Source organism: Sinohyriopsis cumingii, chromosome 14 (assembly GCF_028554795.1).
Source record: "Sinohyriopsis cumingii isolate HCF-2022 chromosome 14, ASM2855479v2, whole genome shotgun sequence".
Taxonomy (NCBI): domain Eukaryota; kingdom Metazoa; phylum Mollusca; class Bivalvia; order Unionida; family Unionidae; genus Sinohyriopsis; species Sinohyriopsis cumingii.
In genome coordinates this window covers 99,802,742-99,818,398 of record NC_142974.1, presented here as the reverse complement: position 1 = coordinate 99,818,398, position 15,657 = coordinate 99,802,742, and the positions used below count along the sequence as shown (strand labels likewise).

The 15,657-nt window shown below is 38.5% G+C and overlaps 1 protein-coding gene across 7 annotated transcripts in view; it reads left to right on the top strand.

Moving 5' to 3' along the window:
- Positions 1-15,657, top strand: part of LOC149784482 (uncharacterized) — a 134,449-nt gene that overhangs the window by 59,692 nt on the left and 59,100 nt on the right. For 5 of the 7 annotated variants that reach the window (XM_089932561.1, XM_089932560.1, XM_089932559.1 and 2 more), the window contains one exon: positions 11,512-12,297. In XM_089932561.1, the coding sequence (XP_089788687.1) occupies positions 11,512-12,297 (786 nt within the window). The remainder of the gene's footprint in view (positions 1-11,511; positions 12,298-15,657) is intronic. The other 2 variants (XM_089932566.1, XM_089932565.1) reach the window with 2 other exon arrangements.

Sequence of the window (15,657 nt, the reverse complement as noted above, 5' to 3'; positions counted from 1 at the left end):
CTTGTTAACACATCGGAAGTGCCAGGTTTATACAGTTATGTATTGTAGCACACAAAATATTTTACCTAATAACTTCATTTCGTTTTATGCTACACCCACCCCCAAATCTGCAAGCAATGAATGTATGCAATGACTTTTACGAAGAAACACTTATAATTTTCATACATCGCTCGGAGTCACAAGATCTATGAATACAGAATCAATGATTTACATTGTGTTGCTGTTGTGTACAGTAGATAATATTCCAAAGTTGCCCTGACAGAGTTCATTTACAAAATGATACTTAAGTGTAAAAGTCCATATTGCCTTTGCTATATTTAGCCATGCAAACAGACTGATAATAATTTGCAGGAATTATTATGATATGGATTTCAAGATGAAGGTTTAATCATTTTATTTCTTAAATCATTTGCAAAATTTGACTGAAAAATAAATGGAAACTTTAAGTAATCACAAATTAGAAAAGTAGTTCCAAGAGTTTAACTTGTTTTTATTGACTGTTAGCAGACATTTTACGACCTGAATAAGATACAGCTAGCGCCAAAAGATAGACAAACATGGCACATGAAATGTAAACCATAGTGATGGTGTTGTTATATTACCTGTGTAGGGGGAAGCATACTACAGTGTACAAGTGCTCTATTCAAACACATTTATATTCCCTGTGGAAGGGGGAATGAGGGGCAAACTACAGTGTAACAGTGCTCTATTCAAACGGTCACATTTATATTACCTGTGGTAGGGGGAGGTGGTACATACTACAGTGTAACAGGACTCTATTCAAACACAGTCACAGAGTTATAGTCCCTGTGAAGGGGAAAGCATATTACAGTGGAATAGCACTCTGTTCAAACACAGTCACAGAAGCATGAGAAGTCAATGCATGTCTCATTTTAAGAAACAGAGACCATAGTGATGGTACAGTCGTATTCCTTGGGAAGCTGGATCACATTACAATAAATCAGCACTCTATACAGACCTTGGAAAATCACATGGGCATTAAAATTCAATGCAATGGTAAGTTAACAAACAGCGTTATTGTCAAAATATTCAAGTTATGTTTTGAAAAATGGAACACATTGTTATAAAGGCATGAATTATAATCCAGTCCTCTATATATTACAAATATGTCTACTAAATTTCAATTGTCTACTTCAAGTGATTTTAGCTTAATCTTCATTACAAGGTTTATGTCAAACAATTCCAGATCCCATGTTTAGAAATGTGACAACAATGAAAAATTACCAAATGGGCATGAAAGTCTAACCAAGTTATTTCAATATAATAATATTATGCCTATCAAATTCCAATTGTTACTCTGAAGTGATTTTTCTAATGTTGCTTACCAGCTGTTTTGCAAAAATGAGACAAAAAGTAAAAACTATGTACAAATAATTCAAAAGTAAGGTCAGTTACCTATACCAAATCCAATCTTTGAAATTAAATTTTCATTTTATGGAGGAAAAAAAAACAAGTAGTGCTCTTAAAAAGTATACAAGTTCCTCAATGTCAATGTATCAAACTAGGAACACAAGTTATCTCCCTTCAATTATCATTATTTTTAACAAGCATATTAACAAACATATTTCCTGGAATGGGAAGGTGATGATTGTATTTCTTAGTATGTTAAGCAATTTTCTTTGTTTTGGACAAAGGCAAGTGGGAAAAAACATTTTATTGACTAGATCAAGAATAAAATAAGAAACATTTCATCATTGGAAGTAACATATACCTGTATTTAGATTAGAGTTAGCAATATAGCATGTGTTACCTGGAACTGTAAGATACTTTTAGAACAGTATGGACTTGGGGTGGGGGTCTTAAGAATGTGCCCTTCTTTGCTAAAATATGTGGCGATTTAGTCCAATACAGTAGATAAAATAGCGGACGCATATCCTTAAATTTCCTTCAATGAGATATCGTTGTTGTGGATTTAATGTCAGGAAAATGAAAATACTTTAATTGCTTTCATTCTAACAAGACTGGATAGCTCCTCTGGAAAACAATCTAAAAATTCACAGTTTAACAGTGGCAAGGGTTGTAAAAAGGCACCATTTAACACAGGGGCTCGTACAATTATCAGAACATAGCAGACATGGCTTGAAGATATTGCCACAGTTGTGCTCATCCTAGTTACTAGATTGCTAAAGGCATTTAATACATGGGAAAATGTCCAATGGCTATACAAAAATAAACCCATATATGCAGTAAACAAATCCAAAATTACTGAGAAATGAAACTGTGAAGGGGCAAATTTCTGGCCATCTATGAAGAACACATTAGTTTGAGACCAGATAAAAATTAATTAGACTTATGGGGACAGGTGCGTATCAAATTGCCATACTGTCATGATCAGTAATGTCTTTTCGAAGGTAGAATTTTATTCTTAATTAAATATTTGTTTGTACAGCAGCCAGGCGGACTATTAGGGACTCGGTAAACTTTGATTTCATGGTAAACCTCTCACAAATTAGGAATTTCCATTAACCCGTAATCGCAACGTAGAAGGTCAAATTGACCCCAGATTTGGCGCCTCTGGAAAAAGGGGCAAATAGACTTAATCATGATTGGTTATGCTAAATAAGGTGCGTGTTTCCCACACTAAATTTCCTAGTTTTAATATCGCCACATCGAAAATTTCAATCAGTCTAAGCTTTTCTGCAAGAGAAAAGCAAGTGTAAAGAAGACTGGGAGAAATTCTCTCGCAAAACTGTTGTCCAAGAGGACTGTTCTCGAAGGAAAAACCGACGAACAAATTTGGCGATAGAGTGAGTAACGTTGGAAGCAAAGGGAGAAAATAGCTCCTGCGATGTATCGTGCGACGTACGGCCATACGATAAATAGGATAAATACGTGAGGGGCTATTTTCAAATAGGGTGGTAAAACTTAAGTATAGGTAAAGGACTTAATTCTTGTGTCACCTTAAGAGTGGATCAGGATGGCGACAGACAGACAATTAGTTAGGGAATTTAAGTCAATTGGTAGAGAAGAGTTAGAGTACAAAGGTGCCCAGTTAGCTGAATTTGTTGAACGAACTAGCCAGATCGCAGGTCGAAGAGAAATCTAGAGAATGCGAACATATGTTAGCCATGGAGAGACTGAGAATAGAAGAAGAGTCCAGGAGGGTTGAAGATCTGAACGAACGTTCAGGACCAACAAGTAGACGATCTGAAGACAGACGACCAATACTGATCACCATGCCCATGTTCAATGACAAGAACGAAATCGTTGACAACTTTTTGACACAGTTCGAAAAGTTGGTGCTGGTTCATCAGCTACCCAAATACCAGTGGGCTATCAATGTTTCAGCATTCTTACAGTGATCACCGAAAGACGTCTACCATAATATGACACCGAACGAGATAGACGACTACGACGCTCTGAAGAAAGCGGTATTACGGCACTATAAGCTGTCGGCAGAAACGTTTCGTAAACTTTTTAGAGAATCGTCGAAGAGAGCTACCGAAACGAACGCGCAGTTCCATAACAGAGTACGCGTAATGTTTGATAAATGGATGAAAATGGCTGGTACCGCGCTAACGTATGAAGCCAAACGCGAAAACATTTTGAAAGAGCAAGCATTAAGTACGTACAGGAAAGACTTAACAGTGTTCTTAGCGGAGCGTGAGTTCTCGACCTTGGCTGATATAAACGTGATGGCCAAGCGCTATGAGAGAGCGCACTCGCGTTCAACCACCTGGGGTGGCAGGGACCAGCCTGCAGTCGGCGAACATAGAAACACCACCGAGGTGGCACCCCAAGGACGGAATGGTCAGAATGGTGGAGGCCAGGGGCCGGAAATCTCAGCCGAGAACACTTACGTGGGTCGGGTAAGACTCAGGGGACAGAGAAGGATACCACGGAGAGGAAAGGTGAGCCGGTGTGTTACGGCTGCAACACATCAGGCCATGTCGTTAAGGATTGTAGGAAGTATCGTCCGACAACGATTAATTCGGTAACTCCGAATACTGTTAAGAGACAAGAAACAGTGGAGTTGACTAATACAGCGGTAGCTACGGTTAACGGTGAGAGGGCAATCGTACTGTATGATACTGGCTGAAGTTATCCGGCCTTGGTGGATATTAGGTATGTCAAGCCTGGGGATTATACGGGCGAGACGGTTGAGGTCCAGTTTGCTAACCGGACGAAGGATTTGCTACCGGTCGTTAGCACTGATCTTGATTCGCCGTATGTGAAGGGACGAATTCAATCAGCGTATTTGTCAGGACCGTCTCATGATGTAATATTAGGGTGTAGGTATGTGTTGCCACAACCTAACCCTATGACGTGTACACCTGTACACGTGGGGTCCGTTGAGACGAGGCCTATGAAGCAAAGGTCAGGGTCAAAGCCGCTAGGACCCACGACTTCGCCCATAGACAATTTGCTACCGGGCGAGTTGAGGAAACTTCAAGAAGAAGATTTATCTCTCAACAAGGTACGCAGGTATGCAAAAGATGGGTCTATACGGAAAATGCCAATCGGCGGGGTGAAGTTCGCGACGAACCTCGGTATTTTATATCGGGACGCCAAGAAAGGGACCGATACGTTCAAGCAAATTGTTATGCCCAGGGTGACGCGAGCAAAAGTGCTTAGGCTGGCACATGAGGGTCTACTCGGAAGCCACATGGGCGTGGCGAAGACCAGAGATAGGTTAGTGAGGGAGTTCTACTGACCAGGTGTGTATTGGGATGTTCGGAGGTTTTGTTTGTCGTGCGACAAGTGTCAACGGGTGGTACCTAAGACCTCCAATAGCCTGGTGCCACTAGAAACCACCCTACTGATTGACGAACCTTTCTCGAGAGTAGCGATGTACCTGTTAGGTCCGATAAACCCGGCGGCATAAAGCGGTAATCGTTATATGCTAACGATAGTTGATTACGCCACCCGGTACCCGAAGGCAGTGGCCTAGAAGAACATTGACTCAGTCATTGTGGATGAAGCCTTGTTAGGCGTTGGGTCGAGAGTTGATGTCCCTGAGGAGATAGTGACTGACCACGGGACGCAGTTTGTGAGCCAGGTGATGGAAGAAGTAAATAGACTGCTGTCCATCAGACCCCTGACAACTACCCCGCAGTGCAATGGTTTGGTGGAGTGTTTCAATTTGAACATTGAAACAGACTCTGAAGAAGCTCTTTGAAGGTCGACCCAGGGATTGGGATCGATATCTTCACGCGTTCCTTTTTGCGTATCGAGAGGTCCCACAGGCAAGTGTGGGTTTTTCGCCCTTTGAATTAGTCTATGGGAGGACAGTCAGAGGACCCATGGCTGTGTTAAAACAATTATGGACGGATGAGCAAGCATCCGAGGAAGTGCAAACAACATACCAATATGTTGTTGATCTCCGCAACTAACTGGAAGAGGTTTGTAAATTAGCCTAAGAAAATCTCCGCGACGCAAGAGTACGTCAAGCCAAATATTACAACAAAAGGACAAAGGAACGTCACTTCGAGGTGGATGATAAGGTGTTGCTGTTGCTGCCGTTAGAGCACAACAAACTTCAAGTCTCATGGATGGGACCATTCGTGGTAAGGAAGAAAAAGGGTGGACAGAACTACCGTATCGGGTAGGAGACAAGGAGAAGCTGTACCACGTAAATCTCCTGAAACGTTACCGCGAAAGAGAAACACCCACAGAGCTACGGTTGAACTGAAGAACTCGACGACAACGGAGGAGAGGCGGAAGTAATCCCTAGTTGTCCTTTGACGAGGGAGGAAACCTACGTTGACATTGTCCTTTAAGGGACGTTAACATCAGAGCAACGTAAGGAAGTGGAGTCGTTACTCAGATTACTCAAGTGTCTTGACAGAACGACCTTTGAAGTTGAAACCATATCCTCTACCCAACGCGAAATTAGAAACTGCCCGAAATGAAATTCAAGTTATGATAGACTTGGGACTGGCAGGGTATTATCATCGATATGTTGCTAACTTCAGCGCGATTGCGAGCCCATTGACAGACTTAACTCGGAAAAAGCTCTGACGAAAGTTATATGGACAGACGCATGTGAACGAGCATTTCAGACGTTAAAGGACAGACTGACGTCAGACGCAGTAGTGAAATTGCCAGACGTGACACAAAAATTTGTCGTACGTACTGACGCTTGTGATAGAGGTTATGGGGCAGTGGTATTATAAGAGCATGGCGGAAGCTTATTCCCAGTTGCTTACAGTAGCAGGAAATTGTCAACTGCAGAACGCAATTATTCGGTGTCTACGAAAGAATGTTTGGCAATTATCTTTGGGATATCCAAATTCCAACGTTACCTGTATGGACGAAAATTTATTTTGGAAACTGGCCACCAACCACTCGCCCATTTAGCTCAAGCTATGTTGACAAATGGACGATTAATGAGATGGACATTATTTCAACGGCAGTACCAAGTCCAGGTAAGATATATTAAATGCAACGATAATATAGGGGCTAACTGGTTAAGTATATTAGGGACGTCTGTGGGGAATGATTCATCTGATGTCGTGTAACTTATCAGATTAGATCTCCAAACATTTGGAGAGAAAAATCCCTGATTTTACTCTTCAAGGTGGGGCCTATGTGAAGGGGCAAATTTCTGGCGATCTATGAAGGACACATTAGTTTCAGATCTGAGAACAACTGATTAGATTTATGGAGACAGGCGCGTATCAAATCGCCATACTGCCATGATCGGTAATGTCTTTTCGAAGGGAGAATTTTATTCGTAATTAAGCATTTATTTGTACAGCAGCCAGGTGGACTATTTGGGACTCGGTAAACTTTGATTTCATGGTAAAACTGTCACAACTTGAGAATTTCCATTAACCCGTAGTCGCAACGTAGAAGGTCAAATTGGCCCAAGATTTGGCGCCTCTGGAAAAAGGCGGCAAATATACTTAATCCTGATTGGTTACGCTAAAAATGGCCGTGTTTCCCACACTAAATTCTTTAGTTTTAATATCGCCACATCGAAAATCTTAATCAGTCTAAGCTTTTCTGCAAGAGAGAAACAAGTGTAAAGAAAACTACGCGAGAAATTTGGGAGAAATGCTCTCGTAAAACTGTTGTCCAAGAGGACTGTTCTCGAAGGAAAAACCGACGAACAAATTTAGCGATAGAGCGAGGAACGATGGAAGCAAAGGGACAAAATAGCTCCTGCGATGTATGGTGCGACGTATTAATTCTGCGACGTATTGTGCGACATATTATTCTCAGAAGTACAGTGAGACGTACTTATCCCTAGATCCAGATATCTGTGAATCTACGTGCTACGCACAGAGTGGGGACCGAAAGAGGCAAGACCGACAAGCGCGAAAGAACAGTTACAGTGGAAGTGGAGTGAACCGAAGGAACAGGTTATGCAATCGTACAAAGCATTGACCTCGATTGTTCACTCGATCCTATGATGAAAAAAATCTATCAGTGAAACAGTTCAGCTATTTTATTTAAATATATTTGTGGGTTTGTTTTAGTAATTCGGTGAAAATTTTATATCTAAAAGCAGAGTATATTCCTGATGTAATGAATTCTCACAGTTGTTTTATGTAAATGATTCAATTGTTTATTTACATGTATGGGGGCTCGTGTTGGTTTGTTCTATATATCTGCTCAGATCTTTATCTATTCCACCTCTAAGTTTCACAACTTATATTTATATTTACTCGAACCGGGAAATAACATCGAGGGCAGTCAACCTCTAGATAACGAAATCCAAATTAAGCGGACGCCTTAAAAGAAGGTACAATCCGCCAACCCATACCTCTTGCAAGAAGAGGGGACTTTGTGTAAGGTTTCTACAAAGTGGACCGTGGGTAGCATGACACCGACGCTTATAGAAACAATGTTGTCACATAAGATGCTGCCCACTTTAGTGTTCGCCCAAAATTAGCATTCTATACTAAATTTATAGAGAAAGTATGGTTTACTTCCACCAGATCTATATCTACCCTAAAATAGAATCTATGGATTACTTCTTCTAAAAGGGGCCCCAAATGGCCGAGTGGTCTAAAGTGCTCACCCTGCCATCTCACCTCTGACTGTGGGGGTTCAAGTCTCAGGTTCAGCTAAGTTGGGTATGTGAAAAAACTTGTCAGTAACTTATCTTGGGTCGGTGGCCCTTTCCGTGGTTTTCCCTGGTTCTTCCTCCACCATTTATACTGGCCGCCATGTATAGCCTATCTTGTGCTGAAAAATGGCTTTAAACCCTACAACAACAACTACTTCTAAATCTATCTCTACCGTAAATAGAGAGTATGGTTTACTTTGATATACTAAATCTATACCTACCATAAACAGAGAGTGTGGTCTACTTTGATATATTAAATCTATATCTACCATAAACAGAAAGTATGGTTTACTTCTACTAAATCTAAATTTACCATAAATAGACTGCATGGCTTACTGCTGTGCATATTATTTTGCCATTTTTGACTATTTCCATATGAAGAAACATATGAGCAAAAAAATAATATTTTCTCTAGATGGTACAGTTTCAAGATTCGCGAGCCATGTTTGTTCAAAGAAATTCCACAAAATAAATAAAACCACGCTTGAAAATATTTCTTAAATTTACTCTTTTGCATGTATAACTATGCTAAGAATATCCCTTATTTTTTCTTCTTCCATGGAGAAGTGGGGTCTTTTCTTATATCTAAGATAAGGGATACTCCCTTTTCCCCCGATTCCATGTTTTCAGCCTTGGCCCATTGGATGGGTTTCTTAACATATCACTCCATTGTTAAACAGTTACTAGCTTTTTTATGACAAAAGATAAATCTGTAGTCACTCATTGCCTTTCACCAATTTGTTGGCCATGCTCAACCCTGTCCTCAAAATATGCGAATTTCACGATTAATGGTTTTGGCCCTTGTTTCTAGCATGGTTGTCTGTATCAGCAAGTACAAAGCACTTATTTTCAGCATATCATACCCTAAATTGATTGATTCCACAAAGAAAGATCGAACAACTTTGTAATTAAATATATTCTCAGAGCCCTGGGGAGGTCATTCACAAAACAAAATATTCACCTTTTTGCTGAACTTTTTTATATTTCAGTAGCCTTTCTTAAAGTTTTTATATTTCGTCTGAGGCTTGCGTTTCTTTCACTTGATTTCTTATTTGCTCTCTAAGTGCCTCTAAAACAGAGGTCTACTTTCTAGCTCGTTTATGGTTTCTCACCGAAACTGCATGCTCTACCTCATTAATTCTACATTTTCATGTCATCACTATTGGAAGTTATTTTGACATCCTCTAGTTCATTTTTTATGTCAGCAAACAGATTCGGAAATTCTAAGCCTATCCTATCTTACTTCCCATTCAGTGTCATTATCAATTTTTTTTTTGTTTTCTGGTCAATATCAACATGCATTTCTCTGTATTCTGATGTCAACGTTGATTCTTATTCCCCATTTGGGACCTCCTAAGTCTCGATATCGGTTGACCAAATTGCCATGGAAGGATCTGTATTATTATGTCCACTTTCACTAACTATCCAAGCGCGAGTCATACACGACTGGCTATTATTGTATTGCCTCTGCCTGACATTGCTAAAGTTTACATTCGCATGAAACATTTTACTCAAAATACACAATCTATATCGATCAGCTGATGAAAACACACAGCGAAACACCCAGAACCTGCTCGTAATCTGCTAGATGTAGCGTGTCTGTACCCTTCTCGACTACATTTATCATCACTTTCAAACCGAAGACACTGGATATCGACTAAGGTTTAGCTACCCCACCTAAGCACCTTCAGACAAACCGGAAGTTGTCTGTCTGGTTCTTGGTATTGAACTTATAGACAAGGAGGTCTCCATGTTACAACTGAACGCAGTTGTGTATTAATACTCTGTGTTGTATTCCGAATGAGTGCTTGGTTCAGTAGCAGACGAAAAAAACTAGAGAGTGCAGAAGTTTACATGGAGAGAAGGCTTTCATTGAAATAATCAGGGTAGTGTATACATGTAATTTTAAATAGCAGATGCAAAAATATCGGATGGTGATATATCTCTTTATTTTTTTATTTTTTTAAAAATATTCTGTAAAATATCAAAGGTACAGTAAGCATCCTTGTTTCCATTAGTAAAATGAAAACCTCGGAAACATCAACTCCCCTTCTAATTTTGATTCAGTACAAACTGTGTACAAATTTTAGAAGGAGAGGAAATGTTTTCAATAACTGTCTTTTTACTGAGAGAACTGAGTGCTCGTATCGAATACTGATTGTAAAGACTTTATTGTCTATTTCTTTCTCCATTTCCACTTGTGGCGTCACTGTAAGTAATGTAACTTTTTAAATGATTTATATTTTCAAAAAGAAAAGCTGACGGGTTTTTGTATTCAGAGAACTAGAAAACGAATTTACACTTACTGTCTTACCATGTGCATCATCTGATTTGGGTATGTTTACTTGAATTATGTGTCTGATTATTTTTTTACTTAAATTATGTGTATGTAAAACATTTATCTCCGTTTCTTCTCGTTTTGACTGAACACCTGAAATATGAGTCTAATTTGGGTAGGTCCCGATCATGTCGATAACGTCTGCCTTTGAGGCAAAAATCAGTTGCTATATGTTCATTTTATCTTTTTTATTGTCACCTACCAAGTACGTAGTTATAGGGAGCGGAAATCTATCGGTTTCAATGAATGACTCACGAGCTTAATCAGTCTGGGCTAGAATTGAACCCCACGGCCTATTTCGGTTGCATATATTAATTTGTCTTTTCATGTAGGCTTATATATGGTTATATGCCTGGGATCTCAATAATTTACGAGATATTAAGCAGGGTCCAAAAAGTTCATTGGAGTTGGGGTGGTTCCTGTGGTGATAATAAGTTGCATACATTAATTAATTTGTCATTTCATGCCAACTATTGTTTATATGGTTATAGGGTGATAATCTCAAAAGTTTCAAAATCTTGATTGAATACCTTGTATGTGCCATTTATATAGGTAAATTTGTCTTTTCATGTCGAGAAGGTTTGTGTTATGGTTGCTAGCTGGTGATCTCAATAATTTATATGATGTGACCCCGGGGATAGGTTTTCTGTGGGTGGGGATAGACATCGGGCTATCACCTCATGTGGTTTGTATTAATATTTGGTCCACATATCACATATGGCAACTCTCGTGAGCTACTTGATATTTATGTAAAATCACCGCTACCCCATTAGCCCTACTTTATTCTGAGCAATATAGTTTTATTATTTTTTAAACGTATTAGTTGCCAGTAACAGTAATAGTTGCAAAACAGTACAATATAGCAACTATACTATACAACAAAATGATATTATTTTAATATTATTTTATATTATTCTTATTAGTAGTAGTTACAAAACATTATGAAACAGCAATTGTACTAGTAGTAATAATAATACAAATAATCATGACCACGGTTCGTTGGCTAAATGTCGACAGAGGACTATTGGTTTGGGTCAGAAGGTGATATATAGATGTTTTGCACTGTTTACTAAAAATATCTATGTCTGTATTTTGTGTATTCTGCATCCTGATGTAAGTCATTTTTTATCCACAGCCGGGCGTACACCCAACTACATGGGCGCTGTGATGATCGAAGACACGCTGTTGGTCATAGACGGTAATGCATGTAATCTCCAGCTTTACAGTCGTCGTGACGGCAAACTGCTGTCTACATCATGTAGACTGGAGTCCAAACCCTATGGTTTATGTCTCATTGGCAAGACTGAAGTAGCTGTGTGTCTTTGGGAATGTAAGATTGTAATATTCTCATTTAAATCTGTAGATGACGTAAAATTGGTCAAAACATTAGACGTAAGGACAAGATTTACTTGGTGTCATTCAGTGGCAAAACTGAATTCAGACAAACTCGTTGTCAGCGGTTGGAATAGGGACGACGATTTGATGTTGTGTTGGTGCGTTGTATCGATTACTGATGGACGTCTTGACTCAACTCACAACATCTGTAAAGGGTTTAGTGAAATTAGTCACTTGGCCATAAAAAACAACACAGTTTACATCTCGTGTTGGATTAATGACTCCACTCTTAATGGTGTGTACGCATATGATATTTTTAATCCACACACACACAAGTTTCTGTATCAACACCGGGAATTAAAAATACCGTGGTCGATAATGGCTGACAGAGACAGTGTGTACGTGTGTGACAGGGAATCTAAAATAATTCATCAGCTGACAGACAGCGGTCAACATCTGACCATACACACAGTGCCATCAAGTCTCTATGAAATATTCTATGATGACCAGCATGGAGTTCTTTACACCACAAGCTTTAGGAGTAATGTGATTACTGTATACAGGCTGGAGTATTTACATCAATCAGGTAGTTCTGTTTTATTTTAAAATTCACTTTTATATCACACAACAACGAAAACTACATAATTCATTTATTTACATTTCCTAATTCACCTTTATGCCTCAAAATATGATTTATGAATATTACAGTCATAACGTTATTGTAAGACAAACATGTGTAATGATGTAGAATAAAATAAAAAATGGAATAAATATTTTTTTTATTATCCTAGGAGTCGGTAAATGTCAGGTTCGTCGTGCATGGGCATATTTATCGAATTATAGTATAAATAAAATATTTTTATTGTTTTAAAATTTAATACAAATTGTATTATAGCCATTTGTATTTATTACTGATTGATAAGTCATCTCCACGTTGGTTGTCACTGCATAATTTTCATATAAAAATATTAAATCTGTATGGACTATCACAATGGACTAGCACAATGGCTACAAAACTCGTATCATCACCAGTTCAGGGCAATACACATATTTTCCCAGAAGGTGACGCTTTCATTGATAAATCTTTGCATACGACATGCCATTGCATGCGACATGCACGCGACTGGATCTCGTTCACGGGTTAGCAGGGTCTAAAATTATTACGGGTTTTGTTGATATTGCAGGGCGGATTTATCAACGAACAAAACACTAATCGGATTACATGATATCAGCGATAATTAGCTTGAAAATTAAAGTCTGCAATGTCCTTGTATGGCAAACCGAAAAGACGAGACTGAAAATGGGGTTAATACTTAGACGAATGTGTATGGCGGAAGATTGTAGAAATAATATTGTAAAGTAATATTGTAAAAGAACGGCCGATATTTTATTAAAATTAAGAATATAGGTGTTGAAACAATAGCAGCTATTGACATTGTTTGTCACACATTTCCATGTATACATGGGAATTATTTAAATTTGCAACATCAATTTGAAATACATTAATTATGTCTACATTACATATTCTTTGTTCAATTGCTGTCATGATATAGGTCATTGAAATTTAAGTTAAAAATATGTATATGGTCAAGACAGTTCTGTGCCTGAATAATACATGCAGGAACATTTTAGTACCTTCTCAAAGAGTCCGAGTTTCCTCTGACCATTGCCACCACATTTTTTTATTTTTGGACATTTATGTTGGGGTGTAGGGTCAGAGCGCATTCCTTATCGAAAAGTTGGAATTCGCCGACACCATTTGGTGTCGGCATGGGGTAGCTGCTTTCTAGCTGACCCAGCACACTTGAACGACTTTTCCTCGTGATATGCCTGCATGAAGTCGATAGGAATATGATTTATTTTCTCAAACATCGAGAGAATAGCATGGTTTTAATCCGCTGACAAAAGTACGTCGTTGCTGAAATTTGACCTGGATCTGGCTATTTGCATTCCGAGTCTCATGACTATACAACTCTCGAAACCTACATGCCAACGACATCAGAGGTCATATAGTCACGTGATATCGACGATAAACAAATTTCCGAAGTTGTTGTACATATAATTTGGACATATTATATAGAAGTCACTTAATGTTTGTAAATAAACCTAATGCACACTTAATTCTCAACATATTTATTCTGATCACAACGAACAGAAACCTGTCGGTATCGCAGCAGGGTCGAGAAAACCATTTTCAAGAAGTACCGAACACGTGTCAGCAATGTTTTTTTGTTGGTGTCACGTGACTACCACATTGACACGTGCTCTTAGTAGAAAATTCATTGAAGAAAAAGTTATCAAATTTTTTTAATTGATCTGCTGAGAACATTCTTTGATTTCAATGTTCCGAATGTGAGACCGAGTGATTATGTAAGTTTGTTTGCCAGAAGAAGAAAAAATTAACCTATTAAGGACAGCATGTTACAGGTGTAGGGACATGCATTCCTATGTCTGTGTTTGCAACAAATATTTTATCTATTATAAATTATAATTTATTATTGATTTGTCTCACATACTTAAGATATAAATGTAAAGATTATAATCTCTGCAAACTGAGAGTAATATTTTACTTGGTTACTTTAGCTCACTGTTGCATTTCCAGTTTTAGTATCTGACAGACACTGACATAAGGTCATTTTCTGTTAACTTTTTCATTAACAAATCAGTGCATTTAAATCTACGGGACTAAAATAGTTCATTGGAATGGTAACATAATATTTAGCTATATAAAATGCATTGCTTATTCTGATAGTTTACTATCAACTAATGAAATAGACCTGTATAACCTAAATTTTGGCAGGCCAGGAACCTTTATTGGTACCTGTTTGGTCTATTGCATACTACAACCACACTGGACCAGGAATTCCAAACATGGGTAGAAACAGGAATCTTTAGGTTTGGCTATTCAGTTTTGTAATTTCTATAGGGGTTGATTTTTAAAGATAATGTAATCCTAAAACATAAACCTGTTAGTGCAATAGAAGCGTGTATTTTGCCGTGTGAGTTATAACAAGGTTGTTTATGCGGCAAATGAATTTGAAAAAACAAAAAGAAAACGGATAAGAAGAAGTGCAATGCTGTTTATAGAAAACAATGATCACACACACATAAAACTTGAGAAACTTTAAAACTAACACTGATAAAACGCATGGTTTGCCATTTCAAGATATAAATGAATGAAAATGTAGTAATCTAGTCTTTGAACTTACATTCAATGATGAAGGTCGCCATTACTATATTTCAATAAATGACTAAAAAATATTAATAACGATAGCCCAATAATAATTAAAATGAATACTACGCATGCTTTAAGACTAAAGTTAGACGTTACTGTACGCATTCTGCAGCTAATACTGAAAGCCTAGTTGAGGTACGTTGTGTTTAAGCAACAGTAACATTTCTCCCTTCTCGCCAAGTAACAATTCAGGGAGATCCTAAAACTCCACTTAACAGCTGCTCGCTCGGAACGCTTGATGCTGGTGCAGACAAATAGCGTCTAGCTAATTTGGCCAAGTAGGGGAACTGAAACCGGTGAGTGTTCCACCAGCCGTATATGTCTTCTTCTCGTGGCAACAGAGGGCTGGCCAGATAAAATCCAAGCATTACGTCGACGGTGTCATCCAAGTGGGTTGTTTCGTTGATGGTTCATCACAGGCCACAGAAAACTAATCCCAGAGACGCGACATTGATGGTCAAATGCCATTTGTTTGAGTTGCAGATTTTCTTTTTTTGGTATGGGCTTCCTCCAGCTTGTCAGCATTCTGCTCTAAGCCATTCTTTGGATCTGGTCACAAATAATTCTTCGCTGAATAGGCGATGTTTGAATTATGGATTCAAGATGGTGGCTAAGATAAACGTTTTGTTGCTGGCAACATCAGCAAAGTGTGTGTTCAGTGATGTCAACATATCACGGCACATTGTCTTAATGCCTTGACTTGCTTCGTGG